The sequence below is a fragment of the Nomascus leucogenys genome, chromosome 10 (genome assembly GCF_006542625.1).
Source record: "Nomascus leucogenys isolate Asia chromosome 10, Asia_NLE_v1, whole genome shotgun sequence".
Taxonomy (NCBI): domain Eukaryota; kingdom Metazoa; phylum Chordata; class Mammalia; order Primates; family Hylobatidae; genus Nomascus; species Nomascus leucogenys.
In genome coordinates this window covers 58,829,970-58,849,705 of record NC_044390.1, presented here as the reverse complement: position 1 = coordinate 58,849,705, position 19,736 = coordinate 58,829,970, and the positions used below count along the sequence as shown (strand labels likewise).

General features: G+C 44.5%; 1 protein-coding gene across 2 annotated transcripts in view; it reads left to right on the top strand.

Annotated features, from left to right (window-relative positions):
- The window catches only part of LOC115836973, a 35,787-nt gene extending 17,179 nt beyond the window's left edge, over window positions 1-18,608 (top strand). Inside the window, exons 1-3 of one of the 2 annotated variants that reach the window (XR_004032011.1) lie at window positions 3,111-3,147; window positions 15,054-15,165; window positions 17,438-18,608. Coding sequence is in view for 1 of the 2 variants with exons in the window: in XM_030820766.1 (XP_030676626.1) it covers window positions 17,438-17,997 (560 nt within the window). In the remaining variant the exon portion in view is untranslated. Of the gene's footprint in view, window positions 1-3,110; window positions 3,148-15,053; window positions 15,166-17,437 lie in introns of those variants that run through there. The other variant, XM_030820766.1, reaches the window with a different exon arrangement.
- The last annotated feature ends 1,128 nt before the right edge of the window (window positions 18,609-19,736 follow it).

Here is a 19,736-nt window from a genome sequence, read left to right as displayed (position 1 = left end):
GGGTCCAGAAATACTATCAAAGAGTCAAGTTCTGGAATCAGGGGCCCCAAGAGCCTGCTTGGTGCTCTGCCCCTCTGTGGCCATGCTGGTGCCTAAGGTGCAAGACAAGGTCCCCTTACTTTTCCCTCTGCTTTTCTCAAGCAGAAGTTTTCCTCTGTAGCCACCACAGCTGGTTATGCGCTGAGTCTCACCTGAAGCCAGCAAGTCTCAGAGGCTCACCAAAGGCCCTTGATGTAGTGCCTGGGTATCGTTGCTGGTTATTCAGGGTCCAAGGGCTCTTCAGTTAACAGGTGATGAATGCTGGCAGGACTGGGTCCTTCCCTTCAAGGCAGTAGTTCCCTTCTGGCCCAAGGTGTGTCTAGAAATGTCCGGGAGCTAGGATCTGGAACAGGGGCCTCCTGATTCTGACCAGTGCCCTGTCCTACTGTGGCTGGGCTGGTATCCGAGATGTAAGACACAGTCCCCCCAATACTGTCTCCTCCCTCAAGTAGAAGGGGTCTCTTTTTTAGCTGAGAGCTGTGCAGCCTGGGGTTAAAGGAGGGGTGATCCCATATGTCACCACCCCTCCCTGCCCCCTGTCAGTTCACTGTCTCTGGGCCTAATTCAGCACTAGGACTTGCCTAAGAGTTGCAGTCCTTATGGGCTAGACTGCCTTTCAACTTTGCTTGGAGAGAGAGAGTGCTGCAGCCCTCAGCAATGAGGTTTGCAGGCACTTAAGTTCAGACCACTGGGATCAGCAATTCCTCCCTGGCTGAGACTGGTTAAATGCCCCCTCCGTGGGCAGGTATCAGCTGAATTTGGTCTGGTTTTCCTTTCTGCTCTAACAGGACAGCACTGAGTTCAGTGCCTCATGATTGCTGTGTTCTCGCTCCCACTGCACCTAGAGTTACTCTCTGCATGCTGCTGCTGTTGCTGGGGGTGGGAGAGGGTGGGAGAGGGGTGCTGTTCCCGATTCAGGACTGTTTTTTAAGTCGCTTCATTTCCTCTTTCAGTGATACAAAGTTAAAACCAGGTACTATAAGTGCTTACCTGATTTTTGGTTCTCATGAAGGTGTTTTTTCTGTGTGATAGTTGTTAATTTGGTGTCCTCGCAGGGGGATGATCAGGGGAGCTTTCTATTCCGACATCTTGCTCTGCTCCCTCTCTATAGTTTAAAACATTTGAGGTACGTTAGGGAAGGTCTCATCTTGTTTTTCAGAAAGCAAAATTGTTTTTGTTCATTATTCCTACAACATTTGGTGAATATGTATCACTACACACCTCAGAATGGCTAAATTCCAAAATACAACACCAAATGCTTCCAAAGATGCAAACAAACGAACATTCATTTCTGTGGTAATTCAAATGGCGGAGGTTGCAGTGAGCCGAGATTGCGCCACTGCACTGCAGCCTGGGTAACAGAGCAAGACGCTGTCTCAAAAAAAAAAAAAAAAAAAAAAATCACAAAGTGATCCCATTTCACACAAACTACAAACTAGATAGGCAAAAATACATTATTCCACATGACTGGCAACACTGGAATTATCTAAATATACATGAAGAGCGGTGGGAGGGTCCATTCATATACTCCATTGGGACTTGGTGGCAATCTTAAAGTTGCTCAGAATCTACAACCCAGCAAGTTTTCTCTAATGTATAGAGAATTTACTGTGCACAGGCACATGGGGACTTAAAGTATGATTAGAGCAGCATTTTCCATAAGAACAAAACACAAAATTGAAGCAACATGAATCCTACAGATACTGGAATGGATGAGCAAATTGAGTAGCCCAAGCCTCAGACACCAGCATGTGTGAAACAACTGGGGCAAAAACCAAGGAAACGCCCGTCCATGATTTCCTTCCACAGAAAGTGCTAAGAGGCAAACTTAAGCAGAGCACTGCTGGTGATAAAATAATGGTATAGCCATAAAGAATATCCACAAAATTAGGGGCAGCGGTCACCTCTGGGGACAAGAGGGAAAGAAAGTCAAGGTGGAGCCACACTGGGAGCTGTGACATGCCCAGGGTCTGTTCATTCCGAGTGCCCAGTCTACGGAAGTTTACAGTTATGATTAAACATAAAACACTCTATGCATTCTATCAGAAGTATGCTATATCTCACTACAAAAATATAATTCAGCTGGGCATGGTGGCTCACACCTGTAATCCCAGCACTTTGGGAGGCCAAGGCAGGAGGATCATTTGAGGCCAGGAGTTCAAGACCAGTCTGGGCAACATAGTGAGACCTCCATCTCTACCAAAAAAAAAAAATAATTCTTTGTTTGAAAAATAACTTTCAAATATTTATTTTGCCATGTTTTCTAACTACCTTCCCAGTTCTCATTTCACTGCCTTAGTTCAGTACAGATTTCTAAGTCTTTTAGACTGTACCTATTGCTATTCACCTTGATTTCAGCAAGAAATGACTAGCAAAAGAATGGGAACATATTCAGTGTTTAATAGAGAACTGGCTATATAAACTTCCATCTTTTAAAAAAATATTAAAAAAATTTTTGGGGGGAGACAGGGTCTCACTCTGTTGCCCATGTTGGAAGTATAGTGGCACATAGTTCACTGCAGCCTCGAAGTCCTGGGTTCAAGTGATCCTCCCACCTCAGCCTCCCAAGTCGCTGGGACTACAGGCATGTGAGCCACCACAACTGGCTCAACTTCTATCATCTTGTGAACCTTTATAAAAATTAGAGAAGACACCAGTGGATATGAAAAAAGCTGCAGGATTTATTTTCAAAAGAATAAAAAAGCAAAGTGTGTAAACCATGTTGCCTTTTATAGTGAAGAAAGAAAAATATGTAATTTAAATTGCTTTTTGTGTAAATGCTGAACAGACAAGAAAGTAATAAAATTGTTATCTTGGGGAACCTGAGGCCACTAGACACAAATGCTAGAGGACATGCTAAGAGTGAGCCTTCAGGTAGACTGCTTCCAAATCTCAGGCTTTGGGTGGGTGGGTGTGTAACAGTCAGGTAGACTGCTTCCAAATCTCAGGCTGGGTTTTGGGTGTGTGTGTGTGTGTGTGTGTGTGTGTGTGTACACACAAGGTTTTTTGTTTTTTTTTTTTTTTAGAGAGAGAAGTTCTTGCCATGTTTTCCAGGTTGGTCTTCAACTGGCCTCAAGTGATCCTTTGGCCTCAGCCTCCCAAACAGATGTGAGTCACTGTGCCCAGCCTCAGGCTGAATTTTTGAATCTTAACATTGACTATAAACAATGATTAAGAAAATTTACATTAACTATATTTTAATAGTTCATAAATCAAATGACTAATTTTTAACAGGAAACCAGTTCTCTGTGTTATAGTCCTCTAAAGAAGTTTTATGAAGTGAGCAGTATGTTTTTGTAAACCAGGAAAAATTGTTATGCACATAAAGATGGGAGCAATGGACGCTGGGGACTGCTGGAAGGGGGAGGGATGGTGGAGAGTGAGGGCTGAGGGACTGCCTGTTGGTTGCTGTGCTCACTGCCAGGATGACAGGCTCACCCATAGCCCAGACCTCAGTGTCACAGTGTTCCCATGTGACAGACCTGCACATGTACCCCCTGAATCTAAAAGTTGAAATTATTAAGAAGGTAAATAAATTGAAATGTGTATTTTTTGTGATACGGTTCCTGATGTTCCTGAGATGTGGGTTTGTGTATTCCATCCCAGGAATCTTTAAAAAATAAACGTTAACAAAACATTTTTTTATCACTTGAGCTCAGTAGTTCGAGACCAGCCAGGGCAACATAGCAAAACCCCATCTCTATAAAAAAATTTTAAAATTAGCCAGGCGTGGTGGCATGTGCCTGTAGTCCCAGCTACTTGGGAGGCTGAGGTGGGAGGATGGCTTAGAGCCCAGGAGGCAGAGGTTGCAGTGAGCTGAGATCGTGCCACTGCACTCCAACTTGGGCAATAGCGTGAGACATGTCTCAAAAATGAAAAAAGATAATTTTAAACATTTGATTCTTAAATTAGAAGTGATATTACAGGTTGTACTGCCATCACATATCAAACTGCAGGGCATTTTTTGATACGGGCAGAATCTTAAGGCATTAGGATGGCATAACAGTATGAGGAGCTTCACTAACCCACTCCCCAGAGACACTTGTGACAGTTACTTTAAAACAACCATTTAAAGCCCCTGGAGTCATCCTAAAGGCAGACAGCCAGTGAGGAAAACTATCCAAGAGAATCTGTGAAAATTCTGTGAGAAATGTGAGTCTGTGGTATTTAAACCGTTACTGTTCCCTGATCCTGCACCCCACATCCTCACCCCAGTGAGGTGAACACTCCACTCTAGACTGTGTAGCCAAGGATACAAGGTTCTCTGTTTCCCCAGTGTAAGAGTTAAAGAGGAAAGAGGCTGGGCGCAGTGGCTCACACCTGTAATCCCAGCACTTTGGGAGGCCGAGGCAGGCGGACTGCCTGAGCTCAGGAGATTGAGACCTGCCTGGGCAACACGGTGATACCCCGTTTCCACTAAAATACAAAAATTAGCCAGGCATGGCAGCGTGCGCCTGTAATCCCAGCTACTCAGAAGGCTGAGACAGGAGAATCACTTGAACCCAGGAGGTGGAGGTTGCAGTGAGCTGAGATTGCGCCACTGCACTCCAGCTTGGGCAACAGAGCAAGACTCCATTTTAAAAAAATAAAAAGAGGAAAGAAACACCGAACACTGCTTGACAGTCAAAGACAGGTTTATTATAGAAAAGACCTGAGAGAGGCTTCTGGCTGATGTCAGTCAGGAGCACTTTTCCTTGCAGACTAAGAGTGTACATTGGTTTTAGGGTGAGGGAGCTTATTACAAGCTTGGAATGTCTCTGTGTGGGGGAGAAGTTTATGGTGGGGTTGGAATGTTCTGGGCAGAGGGGCGGTTATCTTGGGGGTGACATCTTTCCAGCAGGAGAGGGGTTATCCCCAGGCTAGCATGTCTCTGTGGGAGGTGTCTGGAATGTTTTTGGTTGGAGATGTTATCTGTGGTTTGTGATCATGCTGACCTTAGCCATTAGGCTGATGCCCTTTGGATTTAGGCAGTTTTTGATTAAGGTGAATTTTAAAATGAGGTGCTTATCCACGATGGTGATGCTTCTGCTCTGTCAATCCAGACCTTATAGTTATAAAAAGGACGAGGGGCAGCATGTTCTTTCTGGCTACTTCCTGCTGACGAGGGGATGGAGAGTTCTCTGATATCGGGTTGACTGTAGGAGCAGTGCCGTCTGTAGATGTTTTTGGGTAGTTGTCTGTGAAATGGTCATGATCCTGTCAGTTAAAAAAATATTTGAAAAAGGTTAATTAGGCAGGGTAAGAACATTAGTCCCATAATTAGGTATATTATTAGGAGAGGGCCCAGGAATGGGATGACCCATGCTATGATTTTGTTCCCAAACCAAGAATCTGTTTTGGTACTCCTTAGCTTTTGTTTTTTAATAGCACTTTTTACTAGGTCTGATTGGCTGATATAGAAACAACATTCCTTACCTAATGAGAGGCAGAGGTGCTGGTTTGGAAAGGCCCATGTGTTATTTTCTGTTAGTAACCATTATTCCTGCTATGAGAATAATAATTAAGCAAAATGCTATAGTAATTGAGATTGTGTGTCTGATATTTTACCCTGAGGGTGCTACAGTATATAGTCCTACTGCAAATAGTAGAGTGAGTAAAGCAGTTCCCACAAGGTTGGCATAGTAAATAATTCCCATTAAAACATTTTAATATTTGGCTTAAAAGGAGAGGTAGGAACGATAAAAGTATTTGATGAGGTAGGGGTGAGGCTGAATAGGATGAGTAATTCTCTCTTGGTTACTTACTTTTTATGATTTTTAGATTAATATTTCCTATAATTTCCTCCTGTGAGAGTCAGGGGGCTTAGAGGCAGCACCTGCTGAAACATCAAGTTTTCAGTTTATAGGGCTTTTAGAAAGCACAGCTATTTTGGAAACTTGTAGCCAGAAAAATTAGAATTTAATTTAAACAGAAAATAGTAAGAATTGAAAAACATTAGGCAACACCAGAATTTAACAACAGGTGTGCTACTGTTTTTGAAACATAATTTTCTCTCTCAAGTTTACCATTTTCATTAAAAGACAAATCATGCTAGTAGGACTGATTTTCTGTATTATATTTGGCTTAGTTATTTGCATACAGTGGAGCAAGAATAATTATTTGTTACATAGGTCCTTTAAATTGGCTTTGATGGAACTTTGTTTTGTAGAAGGAATCTGAGATAAGACCTTTTTAAAGGCAAGCCCAGCCATGGATTTGTACCATTGAAAACCTATGAGTTGGGAGAATTCCTCTCTTCTTGAGGTTCCAAGATAACTTGGGACTCCTGGCCTGTCAGAAAGTGACATTCTTTACTTACCACAGATCAGAAACCCTGTACAAGGACTGTACACGAAATCTGAGGCCAGCTTTCCAAGGGCTTTATTGGCTCCATAAGTCAAATTTGATTCCTTAAAGGAAGGCAAACCATTTCAGTCAAAGCCTTGGTAAAATAACCAGTTTTCCCAATTGTGTCCTGTTACAAAAGAAAACAAATTCTTGTTGCACTTATGCAAATAACCATATTACCATAACTTAAGAATACATACAGATAGTTTCCAAATTCTGGAGAAAATCAGGTAGAGAGAAACAAGAATGCTCCAAATTTTGTTCATGGAAGCATACTAAATTGTTAAAAGGTGTCAATAGCTCAAAAGAAAAGATTCTTGGACTTTGAAAAGCAAAACAAAGGATTAGCAATATTTTAAGCAATATGTTAAAAAGATCACTCCAGGCTGGGCGTCGTGGTGGGTCACATCTATAATCCCAGCACTTTGGGAGGCTGAGGTGGGTGGATCACCTGAGGTCAGGAGTTAAAGACCAGCTGGGTAACATGGTGAAACCCCGTCTCTACTAAAAATACAAAATTAGCCAGGTGTGGTGGCGCACACCTGTAATCCCAGCTACTTGGGAGGCTGACACAGGAGAATCTCTTGAATGTAGGAGGAGGCTGCAGTGAGCCAAGATCGCGCCACTGCATTCCAGCCTGGGCTACAGAGCAAGACTCTGTCTTAAAAACAAACAAACCCTCCCTCCCTCCCTTCCTTCCTCCCCCTTTTTTTTTTCCTTCCCTCTGTGGCCCAGGCTGGAGTATAGTCGGCTTGCTGCAGGCTCCCGTGATTCTCCTGCCTCGGCCTGCGGGCTGCCTGGGATTGCGGGCGCGTGCCACCACCCCTGCCTGGTTTTTGTCCTTTGGCTGGACGCGTGGTTTCGCCATGTTGGCCACACTGGTCTCCAGCTCCTGACCTCGAGTGGTCTGCCCGCCTCGGCCTCCCGAGGTGCTGGGACTGCAGACGGAGTCTCGCTCACTCGGTGCTCGGTGTTGCCCGGGCTGGAGCGCGGTGGCATGGTCTTGGCTCGCTGCAGCCTCCACCTCCCAGGGTGCTGGGATTGCAGCCGCCGCCCCGTCTGGGAGGTGGGGAGCGTCTCTGCCCGGCCGCCACCCTGTCTAGGAAGTGAGGAGCGCCTCTGCCCGGCCGCCCTGTCTGGGAAGAAGTGAGGAGTGTCTCTGCCCGGCTGCCCCATCTGGGAAGTGAGGAGCGCCTCTGCCCGGCCGCCCCGTCTGGGAAGAAGTGAGGAGCGCCTCTGCCTGGCTGCCCATCGTCAGGGAAGTGAGGAGTGCCTCTGCCCGGCCACCCTGTCTGGGAGGTCTACCACAGAGGCCAGACGCAATGTGGGGGCTGGACGTGGTGGCTCATGCCTGTAGTCCCAGTACTCTGGGAGGCCGAGGTGGGTTGATCACTTGAGGCTAGGAGTTCGACACCAGCCCGGCCAACATGGCGAAACATATGAAAAATACAACAGACAAACCAACCAACCAACCCAGCAACAACAAAACAGGTCTACCCTGGAGTCATACTCTAATTTTTTCTATTTTCCTCCCTTTCTGATCCTTTATCCCACTTTCTTTTTCTTCCTCTTCCTTCTCCTTCTTTGTCAAATAGAGGATTGAGTTATCATTGATCCATACAAAGTCCCTCTCTCATTTATTTTCTTTAATTCCCACCCCCCATTTCTATTCCCCATCTTCCCATGTGCAACCTTCCTAATATGTTTGATATGCATCTTTTTGTTTGTATGTATTTTTAGAAAATGTTTTGTGTGCAAAAAAAAATAAAATAAAAATAAAACCTAAAAAGATCACTACAGTCTCCTACAGTTTAGTTCATGTAGTTAATTCCTGTCCTGATTCATATTAACATTTTAGCTTTTTAAAAGTTCTGAACGTTTTTCCTCTATTGTGGTATCACAATTTTCAAAGTTTTCAGAAACTTGCATTCAAGGGCACCTGTTAGACCTTTATAGCTGATTATAAAACCACCTTTTTAAAGAGGACCAAAACAAGACAACAATTGTTTATGGATGACAAAAGTTTTAGGATAGGTCAGGCGCAGTGGCTCATGACTGTAATCCCAGCAGTTTGGGAGGCCAAGGCAGGCAGATCACCTTGAGGTCAGGAGTTTCAGACCAGCCTGACCAACATGGTGAAACTTCGTCTCTACTAAAAATACAAAAATTAGCCAGGTGTGGTGGGGTGCACCTGTAATCCCAGCTACTCTGGAGGCTGAGGCAGGAGAATCACTTGAACCCAGGAGGTGGAGGTTGCAGTGAGCCAAGATCGTGCCATTGCACTCCAGCCTGGGCAACGAGTGAAAATCCGTCTCAGAAAAAAAGTTTTAGAATAGCCATAGTTAAAGACGCAATTGACAAGGATATCTGTTACCTCTGTGGCACACAATAATTTTAACATAACAATTATAATTATTACTTATAAGGTACACTAAGATATGTCAGAATTATAGGAGTCTCCCATAACTTTGGAACACATACCAATAACATACTTATACAAATATAGCCCAAAGAAAGCCAAACACCATTTTGTATTTGACAACGCTTCCTGTATGATTTTATACCAAATATGCCAAATTTTACCTTTATATTAGTGTGCCATGAATATAAACTCCATTTTTAATAAAATCTTGTAGACACATTTACTCAATTTTAATGTTTGACCATAAGGTAAGATTTTTATAGACCCTTTTTAACCCTTTATAATTTTTTTTTTTCTTTTTTGTCTTTTTTAAAAAGCCAGGGGAAAGCGCGAACCCTTTATAATTTTTGTTAAAGAGCAGGTTAGTGCTTTAAGAGAAACCCGTTGTGCTTTTATTTTAATGCTCAATTTACAGAAAAACTAGATGCTACCCCTTCAACTTTAGCCAATATTTTTACACAGAATTTCCTTTACAATTAACCTGCCAAAACTTGCTTAAACCTTCAAAACAATTCTTTAACTTTTTAATGTAGGTAAAAAATCCACGTTCTTATGCCTCCTCGTAATCTTTTTACCAAAAGTATATTTTACTTTCCTTACACACTTTCCACATAATTAACTTTCAGGAAACTTTACTTTTGTTGAAAACCTTGGTACGTTTGGGATTTTAATTATGTGCTAGGTGTAGAGCCTGGGACCTAGACTTCTGTGCAGATAAGGTCTGGCTTAGTCCAGCATTTAATTCCGTGTGTCCTAGGTCTTACCTAGCTGCAAAGCAGGCAAGTTGTACAGGTAAGAGTTATAGGGGCATTTTATAAAGCAGTCAGGAGGCCTAATCACTTTTAAATTGTACATTTCTTGCATAAATTCCATTTATAAAATTTTCCATGCCTTTCACAGACAATCTGACATGCCTCAACTTTCTGACTTGTCGTAAACATCTCTCTCTTTAAACAACCAGTTAATTTATTTCAGTACAAAAATTTACCATATAAAAATTTTTAAATGTAAATTATCTTTTAATATCAAAGATAACAGTCCTTTCCCAAAACAAACTTCCTTCACGCCTGTGGACTAGACTGCCTAAGTCCATAAGATAAGATCAGAAGTTAGGATATTAAACGGCTTAGGATGTAGCTATTTTCATTAAACCAATATTAATGTTTCACTTATTAAAAAATTATACAAAGATTATTTTGTTTGGGCTGAGTCATAGTTTTGTTTTGATACCTTATAGTATTTGGCAGAGATAAGAATGAAATTGCTTGATTAATAAATGCAAACAAAAACATATGCTGGCAACTCTTAAGACCCTTCTAACTTTACTGTACCAGTAAGTTTTAAAGATTAAAGTCATGTGAACCAAAAGATCCCACAGCTTTTACTTTTCCCTTAAAAATATTTGATTTAAGCACTTATTTTTTTTTGCCAATTATAATTAGAGTTCTTTTAATAGACATTGCACACATAACACATATATAGCCACACAACCAGAAGAAGATTCAGTAGTTATGATATTTTTTTTCTCCTAATTTCCCAATTGGCTTATTGGCCTTTGGGTGGTGCCCTTTAAGAACAGGGCTAGGAAAACAGTTTCCAGCACCTAATAAACAAGTAGAGCTGGAAGACAAAGATTTTGAGAGGTACTTATTCACCTTCAATTCCAAGGGTTCCATAAGGAAAACAGATTTTTCCCAAAATGGGGTTTGTAGTGCCTTTTCTGTTTTCCCAAGGGGTCCCAGGCCACCAGAAACCATTTTAGGGTCTTTTATACATGCACCAAGAGTGGCAAGACAGAGTGGAAAAAAGTAATTCAGTTAACTGGGAAAAAAAAACCTTTTCCAGGAAAACAAGATCTATGAAGAGAAGCCTTTTGAATATACGCATAGCTTGGAGGAGGGAGAGACCTGGAGAGGGTTTTCATTAGGACGAAAGTTTTTTTTTTTTTTTTTTTTTTTTTTTTTTTTTTTTGAGACATTGTCTTGCTCTGTCACCCAGGCTGGAGTGCAGTGGCATGATCTCGGCTCACTGCAAGCTCTGCCTCCCGGGATCACGCCATTCTCCTGCCTCAGCCTCCCGAGTAGGTGGGACTACAGGTGCCCGCCAGCACGCCCGGCTAATTCTTTGTATTTTTAGTAGAGATGGGGTTTCACCATGTTAGCCAGGATGGTCTCAATCTCCTGACATCGTGATCAGCCTGCCTCAACCTCCCAACGTGCTGGGATTATAGACGTGAGCCACCATGCCCAGCCAGGAAGAAAGATTTTATGAGAGGTGGAAGCTTGACACAGGGAGAGTTGGGATTTAAGGTAGAAGCAGAAGGCCGGGCACGGTGGCTCACGCTTGTAATCCCAGCACTTTGGGAGGCCGAGGCAGGCAGATCACAAGGTCAGGAGATCGAGACCACGGTGAAACCCCATCTCTACTAAAAATATTTTTAAAAAAATTAGCCGGGCGTGGTGGCGGGCGCCTGTAGTCCCAGCTACTCAGAGAGGCTGAGGCAGGAGAATGGCGTGAACCCGGGAGGCGGAGCTTGCAGTGAGCTGAGATTGCGCCACTGCACTCCAGCCTGGGCGACAGAGCGAGACTCCGTCTCAAAAAAAAAAAAAAAAAAAAAAAAGTAGAAGCAGAAGAAAGCCTGAATATAGAGAACCTCTTGCCATTTGCTGTTCTTGGTTATAAAGTTGTTAAGGTTCCTGAGAATTTGCAAGTTAAAGGTGCCATTTTTGGGCCATCAGCTGTCATTATCTAATGTGTATTGGGGCCAGGCCATGTTACAATAAAAGACTACACGCTTAAGCCAGATTTGGCGAGGTTGTGAAGGAGACAGCACAGTGGAGAGGGTGTGGGAATGTGGGATTGTTTGGCACGCACATGGATTGGCAAGAAGCCGAGGGTGTCTGTTTTTGTTCTAGGCGTCCCCAGACAAAAGACAGAGACCCGGAGTCCTCTCTCTAAAGAGAATGGTCAAGCTGGGAAGAAACTGGGCATCCCCAAGATTTCCTCTAGCTTAGTCCCACTGGTCCTCTGAGGACCGAGACAGCAGACCTGACTTTTTCTGGGTACCGTGAGACAGCCAGGGGAGGGCAGATCTTACCAGTCAGCTGGATTAGTGTTTGATGTTGATGTTCCGGTTGGCCTCTTGGACTGCAGCTGCACAAGGGAGAGAGACAGAGAGAAAAGGGAGGATGAGAGAAAAGTGAACTGAATGAAAAGACAGAGTGGTGGCCAGAGACCTTCAGGATCCAGGAATTAGGACGAACTGCTGTTGCCCACTGCTTCCTGGATTGCAGGAGAGCCTCTGCCCCCAGCACCTGGGTTTTGGCACCAAATGTAAGAGTTAGAGGAAAGAAACATGAAATGCGGCTTGACAGTCAAAGACAGGTTTATCTTAGAAAAAACCTGAGAGGGGCTTCTGGCTGACTTCTGTCAGAAGTGCTTTCTCTTACAGACTAAGAGTGTATATTGGTTTTAGGGTGAGGGGGCTTATTACAAGCTTTGAATGTTTCTGTGTAGGGGAGAAGTTTATGGGGGGGTTGGAATGTCTCTGGGCGGAGGTGGATTATTTTGGGGCTAGCATGTCTCTGGTCTGGGAGGAGTTTGGAATGTTTCTGGTTGGAGATGTCATTTGTGGTTTATGATCATGCTGACTTAGCCATTAGGCTGATGCCCTTTGGATTTAGGCAGTTTTTGATTAAGGTGACTTTTAAAATGAGATGCGTGTCCATGATGGCGATGCTTCTGCTCGGTCACCCAGCCTCTAGTCAGAAGGCTTTTTTCCAGGAAGGGCAGAACTTCAACTTTTCTGATCTTACCTCCACCTGCCCATTACTGAGGTTACACCTTGTGTGGGTATGTTTGAAAAGTGGGGACATGGTTTGTGAGCATGGTGCACTCAGACTACTAGGACACTGATCAACTTTGCCTCAGCTCGTAGAGGTGGTGGATCCATGCCAGGACATAGGCCAAGAGGACATGAGGCTGCTGTCCCTCCCTGCCACTGAACACTCAGTTCCCAAAAAGAGAGGATTACTCAGAAAGCAGCTTGCCAACACTCCTACCCAAGCTTCAGAGCCCCGTCAGATTCTGCCTTGAGGTGGAAGAGAAGCAAGCTGTGAAACACATAGCTCCTAACCTCTTGCATAAGAATTAACTTCAATTGCAACAGATCATGAGACATTTAAGTCAAAGGGCACTCAATCCTTGATGCAGTGGAAATGGAGGTGAAAAACAATTCACAGGAGATTCGTGGATTTAATGAAGATACTGCCTGCACTGTAGGCCAGCTAATTTGTGGACAAAACCAGGAAAAAACACTGTTAGGAGGAGTCCATTAAGCATCTAAACAAACAACTATTAAACGCTGATCTCAGATAGTATTCTTAGAAAGGAGAGAAAACATATTTGGATTTACAGGGCAAATTTGTCCCTGGACTTTTTTTGAGAACAAGAGAGCCATCAGCCAGCAATTAGTGCAGTTTAACATCTGAGGGCTGTCCAAGAGAGGAGGAGATTCCCACCATACCATTGTCATGCCAGGTTGACTGAAGGCAGAAACAAAGCTGAGCCACTTCCCCTCCCCTCAAGAGCAATATCAGAGACTTAAAGTTATGAAGAAGAAATTGACAGAGCAAGAGCATCGCCCTCGTGGACAAGCACCTCATTTTAAAATTCACCTTAGTCAAAAACTGTCTAAATCCAAAGGGCATCAGCCTAATGGCTAAGGTCAGCATGACCATAAACCACAAATAACGTCTCTGACCAAAAACATTCCAGACTCCTCCCTGACCAGAGACATTCCAAGCTTGTAATAAGCCCCTCACCCTAAACCCAATACATACTCTTAGTCTGTAAGAAAAGGTGCTCCTGACCAAAATCGGCCAGAAGCCCCTCAGATTGTTTCTAAAATAAACCTGTCTTTAACCATCAAGCTGTGTTTCTTTCCTCTTTAACTCTTACAGAAATAGACTTCACCAAAATAGTCCAATCGGTCACTAAACAAAATAAAGCAAATAACAATAACAAGGCCTGGAGAAATTGAATATACTCTGAGAAGGTTCAGTATGTTATCAAAAATGTCCAATTTGCAACAAGTACAACCCATACATCCAAAAAAAAAAAAGCTGACAATAGAAACTGCCTGTGAGAACAGATAGCAGATATAATCGAAAAATACTTCAAAGTGTACATTATAAATATGTTCACAGAACCAAAGGAGAGCATGACTTAAACACATTGAGATTTGGAATCTAGCTGAAGGTTTCTCCACACCAACTACCCTACTTTCACAATCTTTCTAATGTAATGACTTCTGTAAAAAATGACAAGCCTGGCTGGGCGCAGTGGCTCACACCTGTAATCCCAGCACTTTGGGAGGCTGAGGCGGGTGGATCATGAGGTCAGGAGTTCGAGACCAGCCTGACCAACATGATAAAACCCTGTCTCTACTAAAAATATGAAAATTAGCCAGGCATGGTGGTGGGCACCTGTAATCCCAGCTACTCAGGAGGCTGAGGCAGGAGAATTGCCTGAACCCAGGAGGCGGAGGTTGCAGTGAGCTGAGATCGCGCCACTGCGCTCCAGCCTGGGTGACAGAGCGAGACTCTGTCTTAAAAAAAAAAAAAAATGACAAGCCCATTATTAGTGGTTCATTAATAGGTTTTGAACGTACATTGCTACCAGTATCACAGAAAGTGCAGGTTTTCTGCCATGTATGAATTGTTTGAAGGTAAATGCACTGATTACTCTGCAACAAGGCTCCCCATAGCTATTATAAAAATAATAATATCCATGTATGAAGTTTCTTAGTTCTGTTTCCCTGTGACGTATTTTATAAATACTTCAACATCTATGTTACATTAAGTATATATTTTTGTTGAAAATTTTGTTTTAAAAATTGATAACATGCAAAGATCCCCTCAAGGGACATTTTTTTTCCTCCTGTGAGGGCAAATCACCTTAGATTTCTCCCAGGCTTTTTCTATTCATCTTTAATGTTCTGGTTTTCCCATTTGTTTCCTAAAATGTAGACAGAGAAAAATCATTATCATTTAGAAAGTATGGAAAAATTACTGGATTGTAGGTTCATTGTGCACTGCAGCCATGCTTGATCAATTCATCAAAATACCTCCTTTCCACATTCCAAATTTTGGAACAGCGCTGATGGCTAAAAGGCACTTGTTCTCTAATTGACTAAAGGAAAAAAAATACTATCCTCACCTATAGAAGCCAGGTGCTGATGGCTTCCCTCATCACATCTCTACAGATTCTTCACAGAAAAATCCAGCAAAGCCCACTCCTTCTGGATGAAGTTCACAGCCACATCTTCAAAGACCACCAAGCCATGACATATCCCAGATATGTGTAGAGGAGAACAGGTGAGACGGACAGCACTAGGGGTCTAGACTCAATTCATGAGAGTTCACACTGAAGCGGTGTCATTGTCTCAGAGCCATGGAAAACTAGGACATGGACAAACAGAGAGGTTCTGAGCAGAAGTTTAATAGGCGAAAGAAAGACATGAGCTTTCTCTGCTGCAGAGAGAAGGGTCTCAGAGAAGTGGGTTGCTGTTCCCACAGTGAAATGCAGTTTTATAGATGAGCTTGAGGAGGCAGTGTCTGATTTACATAGGGTACAAAAGATTGGTTGGGGCCAGGCGTGGTTGCTCATGCCTGTAATCCCAGCACTTTGGGAGGCCGAGGCAGACGGATCACGAGGTCAGGCGATTGAGACCATCCTGGCTAGCACAGTGAAACCCTGTCTCTACTAAAAAATACAAAAAATTAGCCAGGCGTGGTGGCAGGCGCCTGTAGTCCCAGCTACTCTGGAGGCAGAGGCAAGAGAATGGCTTGAACCCGGGAGGCGGAGCTTGCAGTGAGCCGAGATAGCGCCACTGCAGTCCAACCTGGGTGAAAGAGTGAGACTCTGTCTCGTCTCAAAAAAAAAAAAAAAAAACATGACACCAGTTCACTACAATCTTTCTATAAAATACAAGAGTAAACACTTCCTAATACATGTTAGGAGGCCAACAGAATCCTACTGCCGAAACTAGATAGATACATTACAAAGGTAGAAAACTCTAGACCAGTAACTCTCATGATCACAGATCCTAAAAGTTCTCAACAAATATTCACAGATTGAATCTAAAAATGTATAAAAAGAATTATACACCACAGTCAAGTGGGAATCATTACAGGTGTACAAGGCTGATTCAAAATTCAGAAATTGCCGGGTGCAGTGGCTCATGCCTGTAATCCCAGCACTTTGAAAGGCAGAGAAGATTGCTTGAGCCCAGCAGGCAGAGGTTGTCCTCTGGGAGTGAACCAGAGGCTGATATTCACTAGATCCTCCAAGAGACCTGGCAACTGTGAGCATCCTGGGTCAACCCCAGGAAGTTCTGAAACCCAGGAACAGGGACAGATCACCCTGTAAAATTTCCAAAAGGGAACCTCAATCCAAAGACATTCTGGCAAGGTGTCTGTGCCTAGGGGAAGATAAAAGGAGGAGAGGCACAAAGATTTTTTGCAGCAGAGTTTCATGCACTTACTCTGTTTTCCTCATGTGAAATGTTCACAAACAGAAAAATATTTTTAAAAGAGCTATCTATTGCTCTGTGAAAAAAATGATAAAGTACTGCATCTGTTTGAAATGTACAATAAAGGACAAATAGTTGATAATATTTTGAATTGATGAAGCAAAGTTGGCACTTGGGAATGTGGGGAAGGAATTGGAAATTTAGGAATTCATACAAACCCTAGAAGGGTTAAGTTCAGCAAACAGAATTGTGGATTTGAGACCTGCGTCCCACACTTTTGGAAAACTCAAGGGCAAACAAATACACGGGAAAATCGGTACCCCTGGGGAGTGTTAAAAGAAGTAAGAGGCAATCAGACTGGAGTGGCTATAGTGCCCTGAGTTGCTTTCCCAAGGACACCAAAATCGAACACAAATGTAGCTTGTAAATTACCAATTTAGAGGAAAATGAAATTTAGCCTCCGACTACATAACCAGAACATTTCCACCTGGATAGACCTGTCAGAAATAGGAAGAACTGAAAGAAATTTTTTAAAAAGTGACCTAAGATGGCTGCAGGTTGGACATACAGGTAATAGAAACCAGGCCCATGAAATAAAGCTGAACTCTCAGCCTGCAAGTCCAATATTTCACTGACCTGTACTAATGACAACCTTGCGTATCAGATGAAGCACAGGTAGGACAGATTCAATCATCCCTGTCTAATCCTAAGTTGCCTGTGTACTGGTTAACCTTTCATATACTTTCACCACATACTTGCTTTATCTTATGTGTAAGGTCACTGCCCACCTCTCCCATTTTCTGTGTAACACAAGGTATAACACTTCACGTAGCCCACTCCAGGACACATTGTTTGTGCTGGGTCTGCATTCCCAGGCTATCGTCCTTAAACTTGGCTCAGAATAAAACGCCTGTTTTTTTAACCTTTGGTTGACAGACCAAATAAGGCGACTTATAACCAAAGATTTAATTTGGCTTGCTTCCTCATACACCTTATAAAAGCCTTTCCTTCAAGCCCCCCTGACGGGACCCCAAAGAACAAGCCATGGTTGCATTATTCATGAATTGCTCTTGGCTAAATAAATATTTAACGGTGCTGCATTTTAATTTTTACAGGTGAAAGGCGGGCTTGGGAACCCCACAGACCACAGCTCCTCGCAGGAGAACCCCACACGAGTCTGGATCCTCGCCATGATCCTCCCATGGCCCCCACACAATCTGGGGAGATGCGGGGCCGCGGGCACTGCGGGCGCTGTGCTGCCGAGAGGGCTCCGGACCGGGGCTGCAGTTGCCACGCAGGGACGGGACACGATGCCCGGGGTCCCGGCTGCCGGCCCAGCCCCACCCTGTGGCCGAGGGGACCTAGGGCCGAGCTGCGCCAGGGAGACTTGGGTCCGCAGACCCCGGAATCGCTGCTGAGAGGCCCGGGTCCCACCACAGCAGGTCCCAACCAGCCCCTCCTCCCACCCCGCCTTGCACACTCACCATTTCCCGGCTCCCAGGTGTCCCGGGTCCTCCCTTGGCTCCGGGGATCAGTGCTAGTCACCACCGGACAGAAGCTGTGGTGGAGCCACCTTGCCCTCTGGAACGCTGATTTCAGTGGGTTAGGGGAACAAGAGCCCCTTAGACTTGCGGAGCTTGACCCCACCCTCCTGGCGGAGCGCCTGATTGGATGATTTACACGACCCCGCCCAGTACCCCTAGGATAGGAATCAAGCCCCACCCCTTAGGCCCGGGTTTCAGGAGAAGCCACGGAAAGCGTGGAAGTGTGGAGCAGGACTGACTGGTTCTAGCAACAGCCCTCCCACCCCGCCAGGCCAGGCTTCCTTCTGGAGCTTGGATGTGACCCCACACTGGGGACATTTGCATTTAAGAAAAACTTGGCTCCGGATTTTCCACAGTGGGCACTGGCATCTTCCTATACTCACTGGGCCCTTTCTGTTTCTTCCTCCTGGACAGGGGTTCACAAGTGTGAGCAGGCAGTTCCACACACCGTGTCCAATTGAGCCAATACCTTTGCTGGAAGCTACTGGGCTGGAACAGGAGGGAGGGCCCAGATGTCTCCCAGGGATCAGGAATTTGGGATAAGCGGCTGGTGGCATGGCCAAGCCTTCCTCATACCTTACCTCAGTCTACCCATTTTCAGGGAAGAAAATGAAATATGCCAACAAGGGAACAAAAATTAAGTGCGTGGAAAAAAGAGTTATACTACAGCAATATTCTGTAAAGAAATCAAAAGGGGCCGGGCACGACGACTTACGCCTATAATCCCTGCACTTCGGGAGGCCAAGGTAGGAGGATCACCTGAGGTCAGGAGTTTGAGACCACTCTGGCCAACATGGTGAAACCCCATTCTCTACTAAAAATACAAAAACTAGGCCAGGCGCGGTAGCTCACGCCTGTAATCCCAGCACTTTGGGAGGCCAAGGCGGGTGGATCACAAGGTCAAGAGATCAAGACCATCCTGGCCAACATGGTGAAACCCTGTCTCTACTAAAACTACCAAAAAAATTAGCTGGGCGTGGTGGCACGTGCCTGTAGTCCCAGCTACTCGGGAGGTTGAGGCAGGAGAATTGCCTGAACCTGGGAGGCAGAGGTTGCAGTGAGCCAAGATCACGCCACTGCACTCCAGCCTGGCAACACAGAGAGACTCTGTCCCAAAAAAAAAAAAGAAAAATAGCTGGGCATGGTGGCACGTGCCTGTAATCCCAGCTACTGGGGAGGTCGAGGCCAGAGAATCACTTGAACTCGGCAGGCGGAGGTTGCAGTGAGCCAAGATCGTGCCACTGCACTCCAGCCTGGGCAGCAGAGTGAGACTTCATCTCAAAAAATGAAAAGGGAAGAACAGCAAACATTTGAACTAGCTCAGATAAGCATCCTCCTTCACAAGGAAAAGCCGCATTCAGAAAATGAATCACATTCCCAACCTTAAGAGCCAGGTTCTGACTGCTGTAATGCAGCCCCAGAGGGGATCAGTCTGTGAGTTCCTGTCCCCTCAGTGTGGAAATGCTCCCTCCTTCAGGACCTTAACTTTCACCAGCAGGAAACTCTCACCTGGAATCAGCTTAAGGTTCTGATCTAAATAAACTGTCAAAATCATAAACCCATTCTCCAGAAGACAACCCAAACAAGTCTTTCTCTAAACCTGAACTAAACAGACTTTTTTTAGAGGGAGTCTAGCTCTGTTGCCCAGGCTGGAGTGCAGTGGTGCGATCTCGGCTCACTGCAGCCTCCACCTCCTGGGTTCAAGCAGTTCTCCTTCCTCAGCCTCCCTGAGCAGCTGTGACTACAGGTGCGCACCACCATGCCCGGCTAATTTCTGTATTTTTAGTAGAAACGGGGTTTCACCATGTTGACCAGGCTGGTCTTGAACTCCTGACCTCAGGTGGTCTACCTGCCTTGGCCTCACAAAGTG